General features: G+C 47.7%; 1 protein-coding gene across 11 annotated transcripts in view; it reads left to right on the top strand.

Moving 5' to 3' along the window:
* The window catches only part of LOC116789147, a 55,896-nt gene that overhangs the window by 26,733 nt on the left and 5,826 nt on the right, over nt 1-23,337 (top strand). Inside the window, exons 1-9 of one of the 11 annotated variants that reach the window (XR_004357914.1) lie at nt 2,770-2,882; nt 4,515-6,248; nt 11,855-12,029; nt 12,748-12,952; nt 13,348-13,970; nt 15,597-15,742; nt 16,558-17,715; nt 18,863-18,972; nt 19,176-23,235. Coding sequence is in view for 4 of the 11 variants with exons in the window: in XM_032692566.1 (XP_032548457.1) it covers nt 4,684-6,248; nt 11,855-12,029; nt 12,748-12,952; nt 13,348-13,970; nt 15,597-15,742; nt 16,558-17,353 (3,510 nt within the window). In the remaining 7 variants the exon portion in view is untranslated. Of the gene's footprint in view, nt 1-1,184; nt 1,204-2,763; nt 2,883-4,514; nt 6,249-11,854; nt 12,030-12,747; nt 12,953-13,347; nt 13,971-15,596; nt 15,743-16,557; nt 18,286-18,862; nt 23,236-23,337 lie in introns of those variants that run through there. The other 10 variants (XR_004357915.1, XR_004357918.1, XR_004357916.1 and 7 more) reach the window with 10 other exon arrangements.

The following is a 23,337-nucleotide window of genomic DNA, read 5'->3' as shown; positions in this document are numbered from 1 at the left end:
TATCCGTCAAGCTTTAATCCTTGAGAAATAAGTTCTTGGGGGGGATTTTGCAGGAAAATTGAGGTTAGTGGCAAGTCTCCAAGCAGGCACTTATCAGAATAGTGGAGAAGTTGATTAAATGAATCACATGGTAGAAAATAAGCTGAGCACACGTTGCTTTAGTCTTATGCTCACTTAAGGCGTGAGGCTCATAACCACTAGGAGTTTTCAGTCCCTGAGCTAGGGGAACAGGCAGTGTTGCACAGACAATGTGACTGAAGAGCAATGATATGCCACAGTGGCAGCCAACACAAAGCTCTGTTTTGCTGTTTGGCCTGGAATAAGTCAACATTAGCCGGAGATTGCCGGACTAGAATAAAGCCTGAGCTTTGGGGAAGCATGGACAGGACTGCCTGGAAGTACCCAGTTGGGTAAATGAAGGTGTGTAGCCTCAACCCACAGTGCTCACATACACTGTGGAGCAACAAAGAACTGGCAATTCACTGCTTGGTCTTAACTGGAAGAGAGCAAAGGATGCATTAGGACTGTTGCATACCTTCAGGAGGGGGTGAATTAGGACCCAGAGCTGGGTCACCATGTCAGAAATCAGCATTTACTTCTCACCATTCCCTCACACTTCTGTGACATTTGCTAATTTCCATACCTGGAATCATCTGCTGTAGCTACAGACTGTAGTTGCAGCTCTGAGGTGGAGGGAGGGCAAACTCTTTCATGTTGCTGTAGTTCCCAATGTTTCTTTGTTGGTGACTTTGTTGGTGTAAGACTGCAGGTAAATAGTCTGTATGTACAGTGGGTCTGCAAGCGTGTGCTGAAAGGTCATCTTTAGGGTATCAACCATAAGCATATTAACTGAGATTTTTTTCTTCTGTCTCCATCTGGTGCTGTCCTCCAGCAGACTGCTTAGAACATGCTTGTGCTTGTATTACTTGGGAGCTGAGTGTATAGACACATCCCTTACATTATGGGGGTGTCAATGGCCTGACAAACGCAGGCATGTGAGCTGAAACTATGACGCTGTTGCTTGTGTGCCCTGAGGAGCGGAGCACAAGAACAGGGAAAGGAGGGAGAAACGGTGTTTCCTGATTACAGGCCAGGTACAAGTTATCTGGTGTTTTAGAGAGACCACTGCTTTTTACCTGCTTCAAGTATCCCTGTGCAGCGGGAAGCAGGCTGTGCCTCAGCACAGCCAGTCCCCCTTCACAGGTCATGACTCGGGCAGCAGCTGGGCAGGGTGCTCAGGGAAATTAAGCTTTAGCTAGCTGATGTGCTGTGCACAACACTCAAGGTAGTGACGTGGGGGGAATGGCTCAGTTCAGAAGAGTTCATTAGGAAAGAGGTGGTCCTTCCAAGAATGGAGTAAGAGGGAAGAAAGGTGCTGCTGCCCCAGCTAGCTGTTATGAGATGACTACAGCTGCCCTGCAGGAGTGAGATGAAATGGAAATCACTGATTTCTGACGCTCCCTCTCACTCCAGCCAGGGCACCAGATCCCCTTGCACACCCACCTGTGCATCAGCTACATCTGCGTACACCTTTGTTCTAAGCTCTCCTGGAAGTATCAAAGGGACTTCCTGTGTCTAAAGTGTTCTCTTAGACCAAAAAATCATGTTTTAGAGAAAGAAAAGTCAGCTCTGTTGGGTGACAAATATTAAAATAAACTATTTGGAAACGAAATTCCTATCTTCTTCCACTTAATCCAGTACATTTTGGTGCCTGCCTATGTGTCAGCAAACTCTGCACGGCCTCTTGGAAAGTCTCTGTCTCCTGCTGTCTCACGGCCAACTCTGGCTGTTCTCTGCCTTCTCTGGCTCCTCCACTCTGCAAACCTGCCTCTGGCTCGTGCTCTCTGTCCCTCGCTCTGCCTGCCCCACTGTGCCCACAGGAGGTTTCTCCCAGCTGGTCCTTCCCTGAAAGTGACTTTTGCCATCCCCCACACATCTTCTGGAAAATCCTGCCCTGGAGAGCAGCAGCAGGTCCCTGCTGCCTGACAATGCTCCTGAGCACAGGCACCTTCCACACCGGCTGAGAAAATGGACCTCAGTTCTCCTGCAGGGCAGAGGGGTGCCCTCACCTGCTGGTGGGTTTGAGGCATTCCCCTGATTAACAGAGAGATGCAACTCCCTGCCATGTGGTCTGTGCTGTCACTTGAGCAGGCAGGGGCAGAGTGGCCACTGGCAACCCATGCCTGGCATCACTGTAGCTGACCTGATACAGTGGGGCTCAGCACTATGAGCCTGGCAGTGAATGTCCACCTGAAAAGAATCATGAGGACAAAAGTCAATTGTTTTCTCAGTGCTGACCCATCTCTTGATGAAGGGAGCAGCCACAGACAGATCCTACCCTGTCATTTCTGTTCCTCTGCTTTCTTGCTCTTCTTCTGACTGCTTCTGCCCCTGCCTGTGTGCTTTCTTCTCTGACCCCCTTGCTCTCACACTCATACACACAGAGCCTCCCGCACATGGGCCTTGCTTTCTCTTCAGGCCTTACTGTATGTAGCTCCCTGCCTTGGGCCAGGGCAGCTTTATTCTCAGCTCTCACTACAGCAAGAGCTGTTTTCTCTTTATACTTACTCTGAAAGCACAGTACCAAAAGTACATGGTGGCTTTTAGTCCCTTGGCAGTGACCTGATCACAGACCAACCTGACAGGCCACGGCATCTTTTATTAACAGCACTTTCTCACAGGAGCCCTTTGGCACTACCAGGAAGCCGTGTTCCCTACTCAGTGACTGGCTCTCACATCATATAATTCTCTCTTTCTTGACAGATTATGTTATAACCTATGATCACAGAAAGTCCTGATCCTCACGTTTCTCTGCTGTCACCTGTGGGCTCCTCCAGAGCCGTGAAGAAGGGGGAACTCCAGCCCCACCATGACAAGACCGGGTGAGAAGTGCCTGTGAACAGCCACACTTTGAGAACTAGTTTTAATTTTTATTTTTAGCAGTTATGAAGGATGGAAATAATGTTCTCCATTCAGCGGTGAACCAGAGGAGCAGCTCTGCCTTCCCTCTCTGGGATTAGATTAAAGATAGTTTCATTAATGTGGGGAAAGTATGCTAATTTGAACCATTCTAAGGAAGGGATGAATGAAGCTCCCAGCACGTTACCAAGATTGGCTTCCAGGCAACACACTACCTCAGACTTCCCCTCAGATAGAAGATGTCTGTTGGTGTGTCACATGATGAGATGCCTAGGTGTCTTAGCCTTCAGGGAGTAACGAACCTCTTCATTCCTGTCCCGATCAAGGTGGCTGTGCTGCCTGAATGGTTTGCCACATGTGGGGAATCCAGATGCACTACAGAACAAACAGCCTGGGCTGTAAGCTTATATGGTTCTGTCTTGCTTTACCAAGACCTCTTCCTGTGTGTTTCAACCTGGTTGGTTCCTGCCTGGTTATTACTAAGACTGATGCCTCACCATCCCAGCTCTGTCTTGCCCTTACAAATCTCAGGCTAATCCCATATTTCCTGCCCTATCTTGCTGTCCTTTATGTATGGCTGTCCTTTATGTATTCCCTTTGCCGAGGAAGGGAGTGGACTGAGCTGTAGCAGACACTGGTACCTTGTGTGACTGCTGGCAAGTCTAGGAGGCTTAAGTCCTCATAAGAAATTTAGAGTCTCTCCATTCAGTATAAAGGGGCTCCATCCACTTCCAGCGATGACACAGATACTTAGCTTTCATCCTGCTGGCCCAAACTAGAGTCTGAGGATTTAATTCTCTGCTCTGAACACGAGATTTAGTCACTTAGATTCCCTGGTCCTTACAATACCGAACACAGCTCATAGGAGCAGCCTTGGAAAGCACACCTTTCTCTTTCTGGGTCTCATGGAGGGTGATCATTTGGGCCTGTGGTTAAGGAGTTAGGATGGTGCCTGTGTGAAAGTCCGTGAGGTACCATTGTCTCTGCACTGGGAAGGCCTTTGGCAATGCTTGGCTACCCTATGCAATCAATAAACCATATGCATCTTCCCTGTGAAGGGTGAATCAGAGCAGTAAGGGAGCTGCAGTGTGACTGTCAGGCACGAAACCACCACCTTTATTTGTCCTCCTTGCTGCTTGGGTCTTCCAGGACACCTCAGTGTTACGTGATCCTTTTGCACCCCAGCCTCCCCCGTAACCCACACACTCTTGTCTGCACCCCCTTTGAGGGCAAGAACCTCGCTATCTCTTGTAAACCTGCCATCTCCTGAAGTGCTGCAGTGAGAGTAAGCTGGGCCTGCAGCAAGCACTTCTGAGCATTTGTCACTGGAGTTGAACCACATTATTGTGAGGGAATTGCTAGGTAGGGTAAACTTCTCCAAATTCAGATAGGTAGTGTAAGGCCACTGTTGGCTTGGCTAGAGAAGAAAAAGATTCCCTGCCCCAAGCCCTGTGGCTCATCTCCTAGTTATGCTGCTCTGTTCCTACACAAGCTGTTGGTGTTGGCTTCTGCATTCCCTGGAAGCAGACCTGCTGTTGCATCCTGCAAGTCACCACCAGGCTGCTTCAGTAACTCATCTTTCCTTCCATTCACAGGTCTTCTGCGCATGGCGACTCCACCCATGTGAGAGCTCTCTTATGTGAGTCCTCAGCAGCACACTGTGCTGTCTGTGGTCTGTGGACACTGACTGCCATCTAAGCAACACCACAGCTCCCTCCTCTCCCCCTAGACGCCACTGTCTTAGAGCCTCCATGTGCATTTGCTATGACATACATCAGTGTTGATGAGAGACAGGAACACTGCCGGGTGATCTCGAGCTGCCAAAATAATCAGCTCTGTGCACAACATGGCTTAAAGGATTTTTCGGTTAGCAGCATGCATCCACTAAAGAACCTAGACACTCACATTTTTTCTGGGGACTTCCACACTCTAGACTACTGTCACACGGCCAAGGCACCTTTGGCCGGTCCTGTGGAAAAACGGATGTATCGGAGCGTGGAGAACCTTCACTGGGCAACAGTTGCTGACTCTGGGCTGTATTCTCACTGCCGGAGCCTGGATAATGAGATCATCTTTCGCTATAGAGGCACCAGTCAGTGGACAGAAGGCTGTGTGGATGTGGCCCCAGTAGAGAGCACGTCGGACTCTCTGAGAAACCTTTCTCTCCGTGCTAAACAGACGTCTCGATCGGCACAGAATGTGCTCCTCCCTCCCTTTGCCAAAGTGCCTCAGTGGCTCTTCCCTTCTGCAGAGGAGAGAGCCCTACATGGGGATGCCAAAAAAGAGCTGAAGGAGAAGCTGAGGCTGCACAGCAGTAAGGTGGCAGAGCCCTGTAAGCCAGTGCGTCCCCAGGTGGCCCTGCCCGACCTGATGGCCCAGGAGTTCTTTGAGTGCCAGGTGTGTCGGCAGTGCAAGAACGGTTGTGCTGTCAACTATTGCACGGTGTTGGTGGAACACACTGCCCTCAGGCACAGCCTCACAGGGAGACAGGGACTGTGCTTTGCACACAGGATCATCAGTCCAGAAGACATCAAGCAGGAGGCTCAGAGGAGGCTTCAGCTCCGAAGGCAGAATAGCTCCCCCAGTTTGCCCCTTCAGCACACGGGGGAAAGCCATGAGATGGGCAAATCCAGAACAGCAGAAACCCTAGAGCAATACAGTGGGGAAACAAATGGCAAAGTCACATTGGGACAGAGCAAGAAAGGTCGCTGTAAAGGGAGGCTCTACATACCCACCTTTGAGGAATTTAAGCAGATGAGAAGAAAGGAAGGAAATTCATCTGCCAGCAGCAGTGGGACAACTGAGTGCTTGAATAAGAGTCTGCCTGCAAACCAGACACTGGAGGAGGAAAAGAATGTCTGTCCAGAAGCTTTGGGGACCAAAGCTGTCAATGAATCTGCTGTCACAGCGGAGGATGATGACAATGTATTCCATGAAAACCACACCTCTGCTGGCTTTTCCCAGTATCCAGCCACATGGGATGGTTTCAGGATGAGCAGTCCTGAGCTGAAGGACAAAACCTTCCAGACCTCTAGCCCAGATACATCGCCAGTCCCTATTTGCTCCAGTCCAATTCCACGATCACCTTTACAGGCAGTAGCAGTACACAGAACTGGGCAGGAGATCTTGAGTGATGAGCAGCAGAAAGGAGAGACAAGAAAATTAAATGATGTCCTCCACCTTGCAGGGCAGTCCCTGCCCTCTGAAGCCCAATCCTCTTGCTGTTCATCACTGCTCTTAGAAGCTACAGACTTATCCAGCTATGGAGCTAAGCTACAAAAAATGAAGGATGAATTCATAGGTTCAGCCTTGGAACTTATTAAGAAAAGGTAACATGCTCCTGGGGTCACCTGAAAGCAGTTCCCTTGTTAATGATCTCGTCTTTCTCCTGATATGTACATTTAAGTCCTGTAGCATAAATGCGTTATTGGCAGAGCTTTTGATCTTAGAGTCTCTGATAGCCACATGGACGTCTTTAAGCTGTTGAGCTTAAACTCTATCTTTGCGTAGGATTAAACATCAAAAAGCATTTTCATCTAGACTTTGCCTTTTTGCGCACCTTAATCCCGTAAACACAATAGCCATAAGTAGTTTTGACACCCAAATTCCCACCCGTTTTATTTCTGCATTAAATTGTTGAAATGTCTTTTTTTTTTAATCATCTGTTAAAAGTAGAAGACAGACGAGGGATACGAAGTACTAAAATGATTCCTTTGAAGAAAGATGTAGAGTCTGTCCTACCACTGCAGGACATGAATTTAGATAGTGTGACATGCAGCAACAAGTGCTTTTACTTGCTGCCCGTATGAAGTGAACCAGCAAACAAGAGCAAGGTGGCTGCTATGAGTCTTTAATCACCTTTTGCAGAGCCACACAGCAGCGAGTGAAAGCACTTGCAAATACTGCCCTTCTGCCAACTCAGTGTAGGCAGCGAGAGAAAATGGTTTGTAAAGTCATCTTCTCCAGCTGTGGTTTTCCCCTTATCTGGGAAAGATGTCCACAAGGACTGCTTTTTCTCTATCTTGGTTTTGGACACTGCAGTCCCGTTACCTCCCTCCTGCCAAAGAGAAGTGGGATCCCTTTCTATGCAGAGTGGCTCAATAGGAATCAGCAAAGTTCCAGAAGCTAAGGATTTGGGGCAGTTATCACCATCTTATCACGATGGGAAAAGGCTGATGGAAAAAGGAGGAATAAGTGTTGGTGGAGTGGTTTATTTCCATGCACTTGGCTTTCATAACTGGCTTTGCCAAGAATTGCATTTGACTTGTTTCCTAGCTGCTTCTGCAATCCACAGATCAGTGTGTGAAATGCCAGGGCATCAACCTTGTATGCTGTCTTGCTGTTTCTGGAATGCATGGCTCTGAGACTGGACTCAGGTTTTGGAGGAGATGATAATGACTTCTGCACAGGAGTGAGAGTCATCTGAAAGAATTTCTGTGGAGCTGAAGCAGGATGACAAGCAGAAATACTTCTGCAACTTTACATTCCAAAGGGAAGTGGGTGGTGTCAGAGCCCTAAATGCTTCCCTCAGCTGTCCAGCTCAGCCTTTGTGCTTTTTTTCTAGAGTATGAAAACCCAAAAAAGCAGATGAGAAAGCTGTAGTATGCAGCCATTTTCACTGAGTAGGTTATTTTTGTCGTGGATGTGAAATGAAATACACAGCCTGGCACAAGCCGTGAGCAGGAGTGTAGGAAGAGCTGCCTCCATGCAGATCGAAGGTTTGACTAGTATCTGGAGCCCAAGGTGAATGCACAGCAAAGTACAGGAAATGAGTAGTGCATAAGATCTTTCTTCCCACTACTCTCCCAGCCTCCAAACACTTCCTGCCTGGGGCCTCTATGGTTTCTGTGTGGTTTCTTTGCTTTTAATATCTACAGTGGTTTTTGTTTCTGTGAATGTGTTCAGTCTCCCTAGTTGGATATATTAAAATCTATGAAGTGATTTTATTAACACCAAAATGATAGTTGATCTAAAAAATGAGAATGACAGTGGTTCCAGTTATGAGAGCGGTTGGTTTCATGCGAAGGAACCAGCCTGGCCTGTTTAGTTTCCATAATAATAACATCAATTAATGGTAATTGTTATTGCCAAAGCACTGGTTAGTGGGAAACTTGAGTTTCCTTTTATGGAAATGTCTCATTTTTCCATCATTTTTCACCTGAGACTGTAATGTGCCTGAACACTCACAATTCAAGCTGATTCTCACTGCAGAGGTGGGGAGACTTTTTGTCTGGATGTTTTGGGTCCTAAATTATGATTGTTGACATCCAGACCACATTTGTTTAACTTCTAAATGAAATGAGCTGAAAGCTGAGGATTCAGTCCCATTTCCACTGATACTGAGCTCAGCAAGCCCTTGATAGAGATGTTGTGATGGAGTGTCATAGAATAAAATACCTAAAATTGTCTTCTTTCTAGTGGTTCGGTGTGTCACAGTTTTACAAAGCAGTTTTGTCTGTAAGTTAACTGTCTCCCTAGTATTCATAGTTACTTAGTTAAGACTCATTCAATTAACTTAATATTTCATCAGTGAAGATTTGATTTTCAGTCTTGAAATTATGGCAGCTTTAGGCCCGTCGTTGGTCACTGTATACCTTTAATTTAGGTTGTAGCCCTGGCTGGGAAGGGGTGTTGAGGATCTAGGTGGAAATCCTGTAAGCATTTCAATATATAGTCCACTTTCTGAAATTGTTAAATGGCAAATTGTTCAGGATAAGGGTATGCAAGGACCAGGGGGGTTGTGTCTATGAAATGGTGGACATGGGTGACAATAGAAACCTGCACAAGGAAGCAAAGGACATGGACTAAGAAAGAAGATTTCCTGGAAAGAGTGTTGATCTGTATTTGGGATGGCCCAGGGTGGTGGATAGAATACCAGCTTCCCATAGTGGATGACTCCAAGTCAGGAAGGGAGGTGACAGCAGGGAAGGCGTGCACAAAAATGTTTCCATGAGTCAGAAGGAGTCAGGAACATGTGAAAAGGGCTGAGAACTGCTGGCCTGAACAATGATACAGCGTGAAGAGGCACATAGAGACCATGAAGGAAAGTAGGTGCATTTCCAGTTGTACACCACACCCCTGGTACTTCTGCTTCCATGAGATTCAGAGATGATAACCCAGAGGTTTAAAAAGACTTCCAAAAGAACATATCCTCCCTGTGCTGGCCCAAAGGCATCACCTGTCTTGGGGGAACAAGAAAAGCTGACACCAATCCCAGGCATACAACTCCTTTCCCAGTAAGTGGTTTGATCCCACAGAAGAAAATATGCCAGAGTCCCCCCCTTCTGCAGCTCTGCATGAGGGCAGAGTGGACTGCTTGAGGCAGGCAATGGTGTGGACCTGTTGGCAGCACAGATCTCTGCCAGGAAGAGGGGACTGGAGGAAAGGGGCAATATCCTGTTTTCTTGGCAATGTCCCCTCTTCCTCCTAACCAGAAGCAAAGGTTTAAGGAGTAGCCTGAAGCTGTGGTTCTGCAAAACTGCTTATATCCTCCCTGTTTTGCCCACATCCCTCTGATCACACTCCTGGTGAGTGAAGCAGCACTTGCCCCAGCAGCCAAAGCAGGGATGAAGAAATCTCCTTTCACAAAAGGTGGGCTCTGCATCATTGCCTTTTTACCCTCTCGCTGACTAGCCATGGGGTGGGTTTGAATTTCTGAGGTCTCCAGTGAGGTTTTCCTTAGTTCAGCTCTCTGGATAGTATTGGCTCTTATTCCCACTGCAGTCATGGCTGGAGATTTTTTTTAAATATTCCTATTGGGTTATGGAAACCACAATAAGTGGTGGCATCTGGTCTGCAGAGAGCTGCTGTCAGCTTCACTTAACGGAGCAGTAATGTCCTGGAGTACTTCCCATATTTAAGTGGATGATTTTGAAGCACTGTAAAAATGACAAATGAAAGCTCAGCATCTCTCTGAGAGTCTGGTCGTGTGGTGGTAGGTGGTGTGATCAAGAAGATATATTTCAGTTGTGAGCTCTGCTACTGACCTTGGACACATCCCATTGCCTCTCTGTGCCCCTTTCTGTGTGTTTGAACAGGAGTGGTTTGAGCAGGAGCAAGCTTTTGGAAGGGTGGTTTTCCAGCAGTAGGCATATTGTCCTCAAGAGTTTCTTGCTCCTTATACCTGTGCCTCTCCTCCCTTGAGTGTGCCCAGCTGAATTGTTCATACTTTACCCAACTCAGTGAAACATTTATGAAATGATCTGGCTGGGAATACATGAGGTCAGGTATATTTTTTAAACCCATATAATTTCAACACTGATTTAGATCGTAGCCATACAGACATTTACACTGGGCTGAATGAGTGGCACCCCAAGCGTGGCTGGGGACAGGAGGGAGGAAGGAGGCAGGAACCTCTCAAGCCAGGCCAGGCCAGGCCACTACCATGATGTGACCACAGCCTTGCTGTGTTCCTGTGCTGCTCTTACTGCAGCCCTGTAAGGGGGTTGGCACAGTCCCTACTACAGACTGCTTGGTGACAGTGCTGATGTTGGTATCCCCTTTCTGCAGGCTGGGCAGTAGAGACTTGGAGGGTGACAACAAAAAGTGAAAGCCGTGGAGCTGCTGTTGGCACTGTTTGGGTTGCTGTGCAAGCCACGTCTAAACTCTTTTTAACTGGTAGTGTCAGAGGGACCTGGAAGCATAAATGGGGGAAGATGAAAAAGCATCAGCTGGAAAGATGCAAACCAACTTTTCTGGCCTGACAACAGAGACGGTTTGTGTCCTGGGAGATTTGTTCCCTCTTCAGCGATTTCGGTATTGGCTGAGTGGTTTGTTATCAGAGCCACTGTCACTCACTGTAAGGAGAATGCCCATCGGTCTCATGTGTTGCTTGTAGCTGACACTGTTGGAATTGCAATTTAGCAGTATGACCTATCAGCATAAGTTCACAAGTGAAGCCTTTAAGAAGAAGATTTTTCTCATAGGAGATTTTTGTTAAGCATAAAATATATGCATAACCTGAAATATGTTCCAGACTTGGCTTCCTGTATATACAAGCGTCCATATCCAGTCCTCACAACCTTGCTTTGTAAAGGGATCCAAGTCCATAAAATAAAGTAAATCAAAAATTACAAAAAAAAAATCTTCCAAGTAGGCTTCATTATGCATGGAAATAAGGTGTCTCAGAGAGTCTGTTAAAAAAATGTATCACAAGTAGTATCACAAATGACAGCTTGTCAACTACTCTGTCAATTCAGTGGTTTTGCACCAGACTGTGTCTGTCTGGAGAGGTGGTGGTGGTCTACAGAGAGGGGAACATGGGGTTGGAACAGGCTGCCTATATCGGCCAGACGAGGCCCTTGTTAGCTACAGACAGCCACGAATAAGGGCATCTCAGAATTGCCAAGTGAGAGCAATAGACTCTGCCAATCTTTTCAGGTCTCTTAAGTGCACCAAAAGGCCTGATCCTGAGATCACTGAAGAAGGGATATCTTTCCAGTGGTTTCAGTGGGCTTGGGATCATAAGAAATGAAAACAGAGGGAAAGCTCCTTATCCTCTAATCCCTTCAAAGTATTAGGGTTTTTAGCAGGTTTTCTTCCAGATGAGCAGTATGGTTTCTGTGTTGACAACATCTCTTTAAATAGCAGCAATATGGCTATGGCCTACTTAGAAGTTTTTCTGGTCCCTATGGAGAACTTCATGTTTTATGGACACAAAAAATGCCCTGTGAACACCCAAGACTTGATAACCCAGACTGATGTTGGCAGAGCGCAGTTACCCAATTTGCACTGTCTTAACTGAACTGTGCTTAGAGCCCCTAAAATGCATATACAGCCATCCATGCTGACCAGCCATGATTCCTGCCCTGCACTTGCCCTGAACTATTGCAGATGGTTGTTTAAAACTGGGACTTCGGCTCAGTCTCATCTGTGTCAGGAACAGCAGGAGAACTGCATCCATGATGTTCATCAGAATCTGCTTCTTCCCTTGCAGCTGCAATGCTGAGACTGCTGCCAAATCCCCCTCTAAGGGACAGTGTGATCTGAAGGAAGCTGATCTCCCACCTCCAGAGGACAGCCAGCGGTCCACAGCGATGTCCATGGCAACAGAGACCTGGGAGAACAAGCCAAGCAATGAGGCAGCCAGCGCCACTCCACCTGCAGGGAATGTAAGGGAGATGAATTCACCTCTCATCTTGGAACGTGTTCAGGATTTTTTCCTCATTAGAAGCTCTGAGGATCCCTTTGTTGTAGGATCTGGCAGGCTGGGAGCCTTCAATCTGAAATCACACCAACTTCATGAGTGATTAAACTCTGTTAGAAGCATTTCTAGTGCCTTTTTTATTACAGTTAATGAAACAGGAGTCGGTTTTGTGCCCCTGCCTATGTGCCACTGCATTTCTTTCAGGGAGTTCAGTAATAATGACTTCATGGCTTCCAGAGCATCTGGGAGATCAGACTCCTCCTAGTTTCCCTCCTGGTCAAACTGCTGATGTCAGTAAGGCATGGAGGATGGAGTTGCAGATCCTGCACCACCAAAACGTTCACAGAGCAGAGGCAAGATAGCTCAGAATCCTGGGGACAGGCCCCTGGCCTGGGCTGTGCTGTTGACTCCTTCATGGGTATTTGACAGCCATGATCCAACCCCCTCGTGTTCTCAGAGCTACACAACAGCAAAGGGAAAGGGGTTCTTGCTCTTAGGACTGAGTAAGACAGAGGGACCAGGGGGAACAGATTCCTTAATGATCTTGTAGCGGAGCTGCATTTACAGTCCCACTGCTGATGAGTTGCTTTTCCTCTCCTTTGGCAACTAAAGTCCAGTGGGTGCAGACCAGGTTCTGCTTTGACCACAGCCTTGCTCTAAACCCTTTCCTGCCTTTCTTGCAGACCCCCAGTCCTGGCTGTCGCCGATCCAGCTCCGACATCGTCCATGAGAGCACGGATGGTGCCAAGGCCCAGCGGGAGTGCCGGCTGCGGCCACACTTCAGTGACCCTATGCCGACAGACTCGGTGAAGAGGAAGCAGCTGGAGCTGAAGATTGCGGCTGCAGCGCGGCAGCACGCGCAGAAACGCCGGCAGGAGCGAGACTATGGTACACACTCTGCACTCTCAGAGGGGCTGAGGGGCCAGATGCTGTGCTGCTGTAAATATGGAGTAACTCTATGACGTGGGGAAGGGAAGCATTCTAGGTTGTACCCAGGCATGCAAGAAATCTACTCTGCTGCATCTCTCTCTCTGCATGGCAGGGGAAGAGGCAGACCAAATGAGTTCACAGGTGTGGGCAGTGCAGGGGTGACAGGCTCCAGGATTCACCTGGGAGCCATTTGCTTCTGATTCTTACCAGTCTCAGCAGCAAAACAGGGAGGGGAGGCAGCTCAGAGCCCTGCTTCACCAGATGTAGCCTGTCCCCACAGGATTCCTCATGGTGAGAGATCCTCAGGTGAGCTCTGCAGCTGGCAGTGCCTGTAATGATTTGTCTGTTCTCAGGTCCAGTGGTAGCAAAAGCCAATCTCGGCCATGGTGGCAGCTTTGATGAGACCCGCCGTGCCCCACGTGGCTCCCTCCGCTCCAGACACCATTGGAGCAATGTCAGCAGCCTGAGCACAGACAGTGGGATTGTTGGTGTGAATGATGCCCGGGACGACCTGGATCCCAGCGAGGGCACCCGGACCAAGTCAGCAGATGTGGAGAGGGCAGATAGTGGCATTGGCCAAATGCCAGCCAGGAAGTGGAGGAACAGGGCGTCTGAAACACTGAGCTCCCTGCAGGCCTGGGAAGCCCACCGTCCCTGCACTGACTGTGGAGAAAGGGACCTGCCGGTGGAGACAGATGTTCAGAACTGCAACCAGAGGCGGGCTGACCTCTGTGAGAAGTGCCGCAAGCGCAGGACAGAGCGCAAGGAGTCTGTGCTGGAGTTTGTCAACACAGAGGCCAGCTATGGAGAGGACCTGCGCATCATTAAAGAGGAGTTCTACCTCCCCATGCAGGCGGCCGGGTTGCTGAGCCAGGAGCAGCTCCAGGGCATCTTCAGCAACATCCAGGAGCTCATTGACCTCAATGAGAACTTCCTGGAGATACTTCAGGAAGAGATCGATCAGGCCTTTGACCAGGTATGATGTTGTGTGCTCTAAAGGGGTAGACAAGGCAGGCAGGAATAGGTTTTGTATCAGTGGGGCAGCGTAGGTGGAGCAGAGGAGCAGGAGGTAGGATTCCTGGGTTGTGGTCATCTATCTAGTCCCTTGTTCCCTCAGCTATTGTAAACTAGTGATTTCAGAAGCTGTGTGCCAGGTCATAGCTGCTGGCCCTACTCTCTGCTGTGGTAATGCCACTGACCTCACAGGCCACCAGCAGTCCTGCTCATTTATCCCATTAACAGGACCTAATGGTCCCATTACCAAAGTTAGCTCTAAGCTGGTTAGCCTGGATGCTGGTAAGAGTGTGACCACGGGGGCGCAGAGCTCAGCTTGGTCAGTCTCTCAGGCCACGCTCTTGCAGCCCTGAGCTGACTCGCTTCATGCTGGCTTGGCTGTGCTTGCCTTGGCTTGCAGTTTACTGCAGCTTGGCTCTAGGCTGGCTGCATGGCCAGGCAGCACATGCTGCTCCCTGCTCTACAGCTCTGTGTACTGGCTGTGTACCACCCTATGCACCCTGCCTCGCACAAGGAGCTTTCCTGCCCCACTAGCATGGTGGTCAGAGGGCAGAGAAATCGAAGTAAGACTAGAGCAGCAGACAGTCACTTCAAAGAACATTTAAACAGTTCAACACCCTCTTTTTTTCAAGAAACCAAACCCCACTTGTTGCTGTGTCAGTTTCTCCAGGATGTTTTGCTCTCTAGGAAAACATCCCTTCTCTCCCTCTCTGAAACCCTGCATGTCAGACTGAGTGACACCTGTCTCAAAAGCTGGCAATTTGGACAACCACTCGTGCACCTGGCACAGTGAAGACAGATGTGCACAGCCCGTTTGATGGTCCCTGTGAATAATTTGTTGAGGCAATGGCTTCTACAAACAGCCATGGGTTTCCCCATCTCCTCCATCTTGCCTTGGCAACCAGAGCCTGTACTGTACCGAAAAGCTGCCAGCAGCCAGAGAACTGCTCCCTCTTTTGCTGGTGAAATGAGTAGTGATTGCAGATCATGTCAGCAGCATACACCTTGACAGAGTTAAGAGCATTCTGTGGCACCAAATTCTTGCTATTCCCATAATTTATTATGCATCCAGAAATCAGAGTTTACCATGGTATTTATTTTTCCCTCTGGGCATCAAAGTAGGTCAGTAACACAACTGAAGGAGACTGCTTCCCAGCCAGGCCAGTTGCTGGGAGCAACTGCAGAAGTTGTTAGGTGCCATGTGAGTTACTGAGTTACAAGTCACTCACATTTGCTCCTGAATGCTCTCTGTTAATTTATGCACTGCTGCAGGGCCCCTGAATAGGAGGCTCGATCTGGCCTTTGAGCCCCTGCTCTGGTGAGCTGGCTGAGTGCACAGGAGGAGGGAAGACAGCTCTTTGTTGTGGAAGAGCAAGCAGTTAGACCAGCTTTCCTTCCCCTCCCCATCCACTGCTTCCCTGAAACCTGCAGGGACTGCCTTTCCACTAGGAAGGGCGAGCCCAGCTCCACCTTTGGTCTGGTGCTCACCAGATCCTGCAGCAGGGTCATGCTGACAGGACTGAACGCAGGCTCCGTGGCTGTGTTTCTCCTGAGCTAACCAAGCAGGGGATCTATTGCATCCTTGCAGGGGGATGATGACCTGATGACTGTGTGCATCGGAGAAATATTCCTAGAGTTTGTCAACATGCTGCCGGCCTTCCAGACCTACTGCCTCCAGCAGTCCTCCTCCGTGAACATGCTCAACGCACTGGAGAAGGAAAAGGAGTTGCTCAGGTGAGAACGTGGCTGTGTTCATCCAGGCTGTGGGGACAGAAGGGCACCAGGCTGAGTTTGAAGCCCTTGTCAGCCCAACTAGATCAAAGTTTGATGCTAACTTTCTTCAGTTATCACTCTGTTGGGGTGCGGACAGTAATGTAATCTCCAAAGAATACTGAGTTCTTGGTATCTCCACTGAGGCAACCAGTTGGTCCCCAGCTATGTTTTGTGGTAGCTGTATCTGACCACTGTACTGAACTGTCACCAAATAATGCTCAGCTGAGAACAGCTCTCAGTCCCTGTGCCAGAGCCCAGGTTGGATTTCCACTGGGGAAAGCCACTGTGAGGCACACATGATTTGAATTTGTTTCCCATTCCTAGCCCCAGCTTACTGGAACGTCAGGCAAGTAATTTATCTTTCCACTGCTCAGTTTAAAATGATGACAGTACCAAATTCTTGTTTAGAGTGCTGTGTAATCTGATGTTGAAAGGTGCTACAAATTAATATAATCTGATATAAGATGATGTATGTGCCTCGTGTCTACATCGGGGGGTACCAGGGAAAGATCACACCCTTGCTATTTTACAATTTAATAGAAGACTGTTAGGATACCGTGTGCTGGTGTCCCAGGCATGGGGACCTCATCATGGTTCTGCAGCTGAGCACAGGTACAGAAATTGTTGTTGGTCTCTGAGAAGACAGAATTCACAAGGTTGCAAAACCGGGGGGGCTGCAGTGCCCAGCAGCACCATGCTGTTCATTTGCTTCTAGGATTGCAGCATCTGCTGGCAGAACAGCTACCATTTCATTCTCTTTTCTTAAATCCCTGCAGAATATTCCTCAATGTCTCCCAGAATGACAACACAGCACTGCGGCGGATGAACTTGAGGTCCTTCCTGATGGCCCCTCTGCAAAGAGTCACCAAGTACCCACTGCTGCTCAGCAGAATCATCAAGGCCACCACCGAGTACCACCCGGATCACGGCAGCCTGCGGGAGGCCAAGAGCCGCATCGAGTCCCACCTGGAGCACATCAACATGAAAACCAAGCAGGAGGGGAACACATGGACCCTCCGATCCTTTCGCCAGGACAGCAAGAAGAAGAGGGAAGTCATTAATATTGAGATGAGAGAAACTGCCCTCAAAACTGTTGGTTGGCTGCGGGAGGAAACGCGATTTGTGATGGAGGGGTCTCTGCAGCTGGCCCAGCCCCCCGATGGCCAGTGGGTGAAAAAAGGCAGCAAGACCCTGAAGTTCCAGAACATGCAGGTTCTCCTCCTGGTGAACATGAAGCGTGTGTCTGAGTCCAGCCTGGAATCAGCCGAGCCAGGGCCTGTGAAGGATGCCGTGCTGGTACTCATCAGGGACAAAAATAACGGGAAGTTCCATTTGCTCAGGGAGCCCTTGAGGCTGAGTAATTGCATTGTCTCTACTGATCCCGACTGTGACGACACTTTTGAACTCATTGAGATCAGGAGGGAGGCGTTTGTGTTCCGGGACAGCGACCGGGCACGGACTCACCACTGGTTCAGGCAGATCAGGCGGTACTCCAGGGAGCTGGGCTCCTGGAAGAAGCGGCGGAATGCGCTGCCCAACATCATGATCAGCACTCCTCACACCAGGCCCTGAGTCCTGCATGGGTTGACTTGGCTTGACCAATGTCATGTGCAGAGACCATCAAGAGCCTCAGTGGCTTGAACTTGCTGTGCTCCGTGGACAACACAGGGAGGAGTCTGACCCCCAAAGACACTTAACAGCACTGGGAGCACCACAGCCTAATGCTGGTCTCCAGCCTCAGGACTCACAACCAGTTTGTGACTCATGTACATACAGAAATGGTCTCCCCTCGAGGAGCAGATCACTGGAGGAAAATACTGTTGATATTGCACTGCAGGAGAATGATGTATGATGCTTGCCATTGCATGGATCGTGTTGAAAGCCAGTCTTGATGAGAGAGGTTTCCACTACTGACTGTATTTCATCAGCATTAGGTAAAGTCAGGGTCAAAATTAGGTGCAGTATTATGCAACAGAGGAGGAAAATTGGAGAAAATTATGTTTTCCACCACTACTTTTAAGGACTGTATTTCATTATTCACCTCTGTATATTCAGTCAAAATACTTGTTTAAAAAGAAAGGCCTTTCATCTTTAATCCACATGAAGTAGGTGTCAATTTGCTCAGATTCAGCTGCATGCACACAGCAAAAAACAAAAAAAAAGAAAAAGAAAAAAAGGCAAAAAAAAAGGCAAACATGAATAAAAGGAGTTTTTGCTCTCTGACACATAAACCCCACATATGTGTAGAACCTGTGGAAGAGCAGCATACCCCCACCAAAAGTCTGTTATTTAACTGACTTAGGGACTGGAACATAATGCTGCATCTGAAATATCTCAGAAATATATGTAAATACAGCTCTGCTACCACTGATAGTGAACTTAAGAGTTTGCAATTATTTAAATGATGTAATCTAGTGTATTTCAAAATTTAATTGAAATGAACAATTTACCTTGTATTGTAGAGTAACATAAAAGGTTTTAATAATTATGTTTCAATTACTTTAGGTGGGTGTTTTTTTAAAATATTTGTACTCTGGAGTATATCTTTCACACGTGGGTGGCATTCAGGTGAACAATGTGCCTACGTCTGCTCTGTGGAGGGGCTACTCCTAGTGAGACTGGGAGAACAGTACAAACCTGCTACTCTCACTAGACAGCAACAGACTGGCACAAAATCTTTTGCTCTGTCTGCAGTCCTGCCTGGGCAGGTCAGGTCTCAGCACACCAGACGTGAGAGCCAAAACTGAGGGCACAAAGCACTACCCTGTGAGGCCCAGCCTCTCTCAGTTCCTCAGCAGGGAAATGACTCGAAGCTGAACAATAGTAAAAAGGCAAACTGGGTTTAACCTTTTCAGCCTGACATTCCCACTGACCGCTGCCTTGCGATTACAAGATCAGCAAAATGTCACGCTGTGACTTACACAGCAAAGGCCAGATTTCAGCCCGGGAGGCAAAATTAAGGGAGCCTAAATATTGGTTCATGGATCTTGGAGGACAGACTGTAAATGTTCTTTCAGGCCTGCAGGGTAAAGACAAAGCCAATCAGTATTATTCACTACCAACACAGTATTTTTGTTACAGGCATTTTATTTTACAGGAGGATTCATACAAGCACATTTGTGTATTTCTCCAGAGATCAACCAGCATCAGTGGGCACTACATGAAGGCAGACAGAAGCCACCTTCATAAAGGTAGCCTTAGTCTTGTGAAGTCACCAATGACACAATCCCTGAGCAGGCCTCAAACTGTGCCCAGTGCTTTGTCCTCTGGCCACAGCTGCCAGGGCTTGTTACACTGCTCCAGGCACTGAGACAGAGACCAGCAGTGAGACATACTGTGTCTCACTGTATTTTCTCTTCATCTGCTGTGTTTTCTCTTTATCTGCACCATCCAGCATTCTGGTGCTTCATTTTGTCCTAGAGGAAATGGAAAGATTTGCATCATCTGGAGGGTGCTCAAGACTTGAGGGTGGCTGCACATAGCTGAGCACTATAGTGAGCAATAGCTGTCAAAATGCTTGTCAGGGCAGCAGCCTGGCTCCCTCAGGTGAGCTGGAATTCCCTCCAGCTATTTCCTAGTTGCTAGACAATAATTGTTCATTCCCCAAAATACTGAACAGCCAGTGAAGAGCATGAGGCATTGCTTTAGTTTGCTGTTTGTTTTTCACAGAGATGGATGCCTGAGCAGAGCAGCTGCTGGAGGAAAATTTCTCTTATGCTGTCATGACAGATCTGCATCTATGAACCTTCAAGCCCCATTCACCTCACACGTAAAAAGCAACAGCTTGTAGCACCTTTGTCTTCCCTGCCAGGATCGCAATGGTGCAGCCATCTTCTCTTCATTACCTCCGGGGCAGCTTTGACAAGGCAAGGCATAGGTACAAGTAAGTGTAACAGATTAATTTATCCAAACAGCAAGTGGCTTTCACAGCCACACAAAGCTGCTGCTTTCTGGAAAGTTTTCAATTACTTTCCAGCACAATGATTTTCTCCACATCAATTCATGCTCGAAAACCAGCTGTGGACTGTTTGTACAGTCATATCTTTCAATCAAGATACCTTCAGCCAGCCTGGCTGTTCAGAAAGGTTAGAGAACAATAAGTATACGTAAAAGGTCTGATATTTAGCATCGAGCTTGTGTTTGGCTGATTGTTCAATTTGTTAGATTCAGGGTATTTCTAGGTATCACAGGAAGCACCTGCCTGCCGGGCTCCAAGTTATCATGGCCTATTTCCTCTGAACCAAGCAAACTGTCCCCAGAAGAGGGTCCATAAATAATCACAGGGTGTTGAGTTACAAGCAGGACATGTACTTGGTGCTGTAGTCCTGTCTAAAAAACCTGTGGCCAGGGAACAGTACGAGCCCTTTGATCTGGGACAGCCTGCTAGGGGAAGCGACAGTGGGATTGTTGAAGCTGTCAAACCAGACAGAGGCTGTGCTTCCAACACACGTGCTCCTTTTATGTATCCGATGTGTACACAGCTGCTTGGCTGCCTGTAAATTACAGGTGTTGAAAGGGAACTCGAGCATGGAACAATCCCTATGGCCCTGGAGAGCCCGTGATGTGGGGTGAGGCGGCACAGGAAGGGCGAGGAGTGCCAGCACACTGACAAGGCAGTAGATTTCCATAATCCTTAGACACCTTTCTGAACTGCGTGATCCCACTCCTGGGACGTTCCAGGTCTTTCAGCATCACATGTACACGTCTTACTTGGCAGCCATGGAGATTAGTTGTGCTGTATTTTTCCATTTCTGATTAACAAACTGACAAAATGCTATTATAACCCAGGGTACTTGGGAACAGGGTTGTCTGTAAGCCAAGAAAGCAATTATTTGTTCCAAACTCCATCATATTTTTATGCCTTTCATTGTCATGACTGACAAAGTACTAAGATTACTTTTCAGGACTCCTGCCCACTGAACTTACCCAGCTAGTACAAACAGACCTTTCTGGATGTACCACGTCACAGGGAGTAAGAGAAAGTTAGTTACTCCCTTGATTTATCATAACTCAAAAATGACCTTTAACAAGAATTCAGTATAAGCCTTACTGGTCATTTACCAGGAAAACAACAAAAGGCAGTCTTTATTTATAGAGTTCATATAGTTTTGAGTTCTGAAGGCAGACACACAAGAAGACAAACACTGGATTAAGAGCCCCCTGTGAGCTCAGGTCCCAAGGAAAGAAAAACAGCTCCTTTATGAGTCACAAGGCTGGGTGGGAAAGCCTGAAAAAAACATGGGGAGATGAAGAGCAAATACTTTAGAGGGCAGAGACTTCTGCTTTGGTGAACAGAGATCTCCTTTATGATGTCCTTGTACATTCCTGGTTGTCTTTAAGAGAAGTGTGGATGGGGAAGGAGCGTTCAGTGTGGGTCTCCACTCTATGATCAAGAACACATCTGAAATGGAGCACCAGCTTTGGTCTGGCAGCAAGAAGCTACTGTAGCTGTCACTGAGGACTGAGATTGACCTCAGCACATCCCGAGTTCTGAAAAGCTCGAAGACCATCTCAGATCTCCTGCCTTCACTGCACGTGAATTTATAACACAGCAAAAATCCCAGGAAAGCAGATCTCCAGCAGGAGATTCTGGTGAATCTTGCACTCTCCTGCTTGTCCCTAACATGCTCAAAGGGAAAATATTTAAATCTTTGAGAACTATATCAAAGATCCCTTCAGAGCTCATGGATGAGGCAGCTGTAGTAACTCTCATTTTGTGATGTCAGCTGTCTCCTCTTAAATGCATGTGGGGGGGAGATTCAGCTGGAATTAGGCTGACATTCTCTGACTTGAAATTGGAAAAATCCTGAAACCAAAAGCAAAGGAGAAAACTGTCCTCCCAGAGATCAAATAAATATTCAAAGCTCTCACTGTCATTGTTGAGTGACCTGTCACTACAGTGGAGTATGATGGAGCTAAAGGTCTTACTGATCAGGCAGGCAAAGGAACTGCCTTATATCTCTCAGGCTGCTGCAGAATATCAGTACAACTGGAGACAGGTACAAGCGTTATTAAAAAAAAAGTTTTGACAATAACAGTGCACAGTCCAAAATAAGACATCTCCCTCAGGAAGCTGAAGGTGATCCACTAAGGGAAACCTTTCTACAGCATGATGGAAAAGTTGATAGGAATACAGAGTTCCTGTTCTTCAACAGAGATGGAAGAACACTCTGGAGGAATCAGAACACAGGCAAAGCATCCTGCAGCACCCATCTCTGCCCAGGCTTGAGCAGTTACACAGCTGAAAAACATTGAAAAGCTGGCATTAGGCTTTAGATCCATTAGCAGGGATTAATGTAATGATAATTTGCAACTCTCCAGCTCAAATCCTGCCCCAGTGTGATCTCCACTACTGCAGGCTTTGCATCCCTGAGAAATTATCTTGGATACAAATGAGAAGATCCAGTCTGCAAACTGGATAGACACCTTGGGAAGGTTCTCTGCATAGAACCAGGCAAAGGAATCCTTTGTTTCAGTGTAAGTGGAGCCCCAGTGATTTTGAACCCTTCCCTCTTAGTGCAGGAGCTTCCCTTGCAGTGCCAGTCACATCCTTGGGAGGATCCACATCAAACCTCTCTCTGGGTGGAGGGCTGGGCAGATGGGAGCAGCAAGCCTGGAGGTCACAAGAACGTCACAGAGCAGATCCCATGACTGATGCCTGGGATAACCCAACTGTGCAAAGAGCACAAGGCCTTTATAGCCCTGGACCATTTCACATGGGCTAAAATCTCAGGTTGAAGTGACAATAAACAGGCAGTGACACCTGACAGGAGATACCCATCTTACCTAACTCATGCCAGACCCACATCACGCAGACAAGAGACATATACCAGATAGGACTCTTCCTTCCAAAATCAAACACTCCTTTCACAACACTCCATGAATTCAGGGGGGAGGAGGCTCTGAACAGCCTCTACACACTCTTCAGTAGAGCTGCACTGCAGCATCCAGCAACAGGCAGCACTTTAATGAGGGAAGATGGACTGCTGGTGAGTAACGGGTCAGCATCCACACACAGACCCCTGGAGTCACAGCCCCCCTGCTCTCCTTAATTGACGTAGTGTGTAATGAACTCACTGGCTGAAAAACTTGAGTGAGTCTCTATAGCACAGAAGTTCTCACTTTCCTCATAGTGAAGACAACTTATTTACAAAATAAAAAGCAGTTAAATTACTGCAAGAAAAATCAAAGTTTACCACATAGTGTTACAGGTCAAAGAATACTTAAAGCTGACACTGCAGGGAGAGGAGGAAGCCTCCCTCCACACACTGGTACAGCATGTGGGGGCACTGTGTGATGAACCAGATTGGGAGCAAACACTGCTGAAAACTAAAGATCAGTTCCTTGATCCAGTTCACTGCACAAAGATGTTTGCTGGGACCAGAAAAGGGCAGCCTGGAGGTGATAACATGTCCTTTAACAAGTGCCAGGTTAAACAGGTGGCTGGATCCTGGCTGCAGTTAATGAATTCCAGTTCTGCTCACCCCTGCTTCCCGAACCGTTTCAGGTCACCACTTCCATTGATCTACTGGGCTTGAACAGGCAGTGCTATAAAT

This window comes from Chiroxiphia lanceolata, chromosome 7 (genome assembly GCF_009829145.1).
Source record: "Chiroxiphia lanceolata isolate bChiLan1 chromosome 7, bChiLan1.pri, whole genome shotgun sequence".
Taxonomy (NCBI): Eukaryota; Metazoa; Chordata; class Aves; order Passeriformes; family Pipridae; genus Chiroxiphia; species Chiroxiphia lanceolata.
Note: the sequence above shows the minus strand (reverse complement) of the source record. Positions and strands in the feature narration are given on the sequence as shown.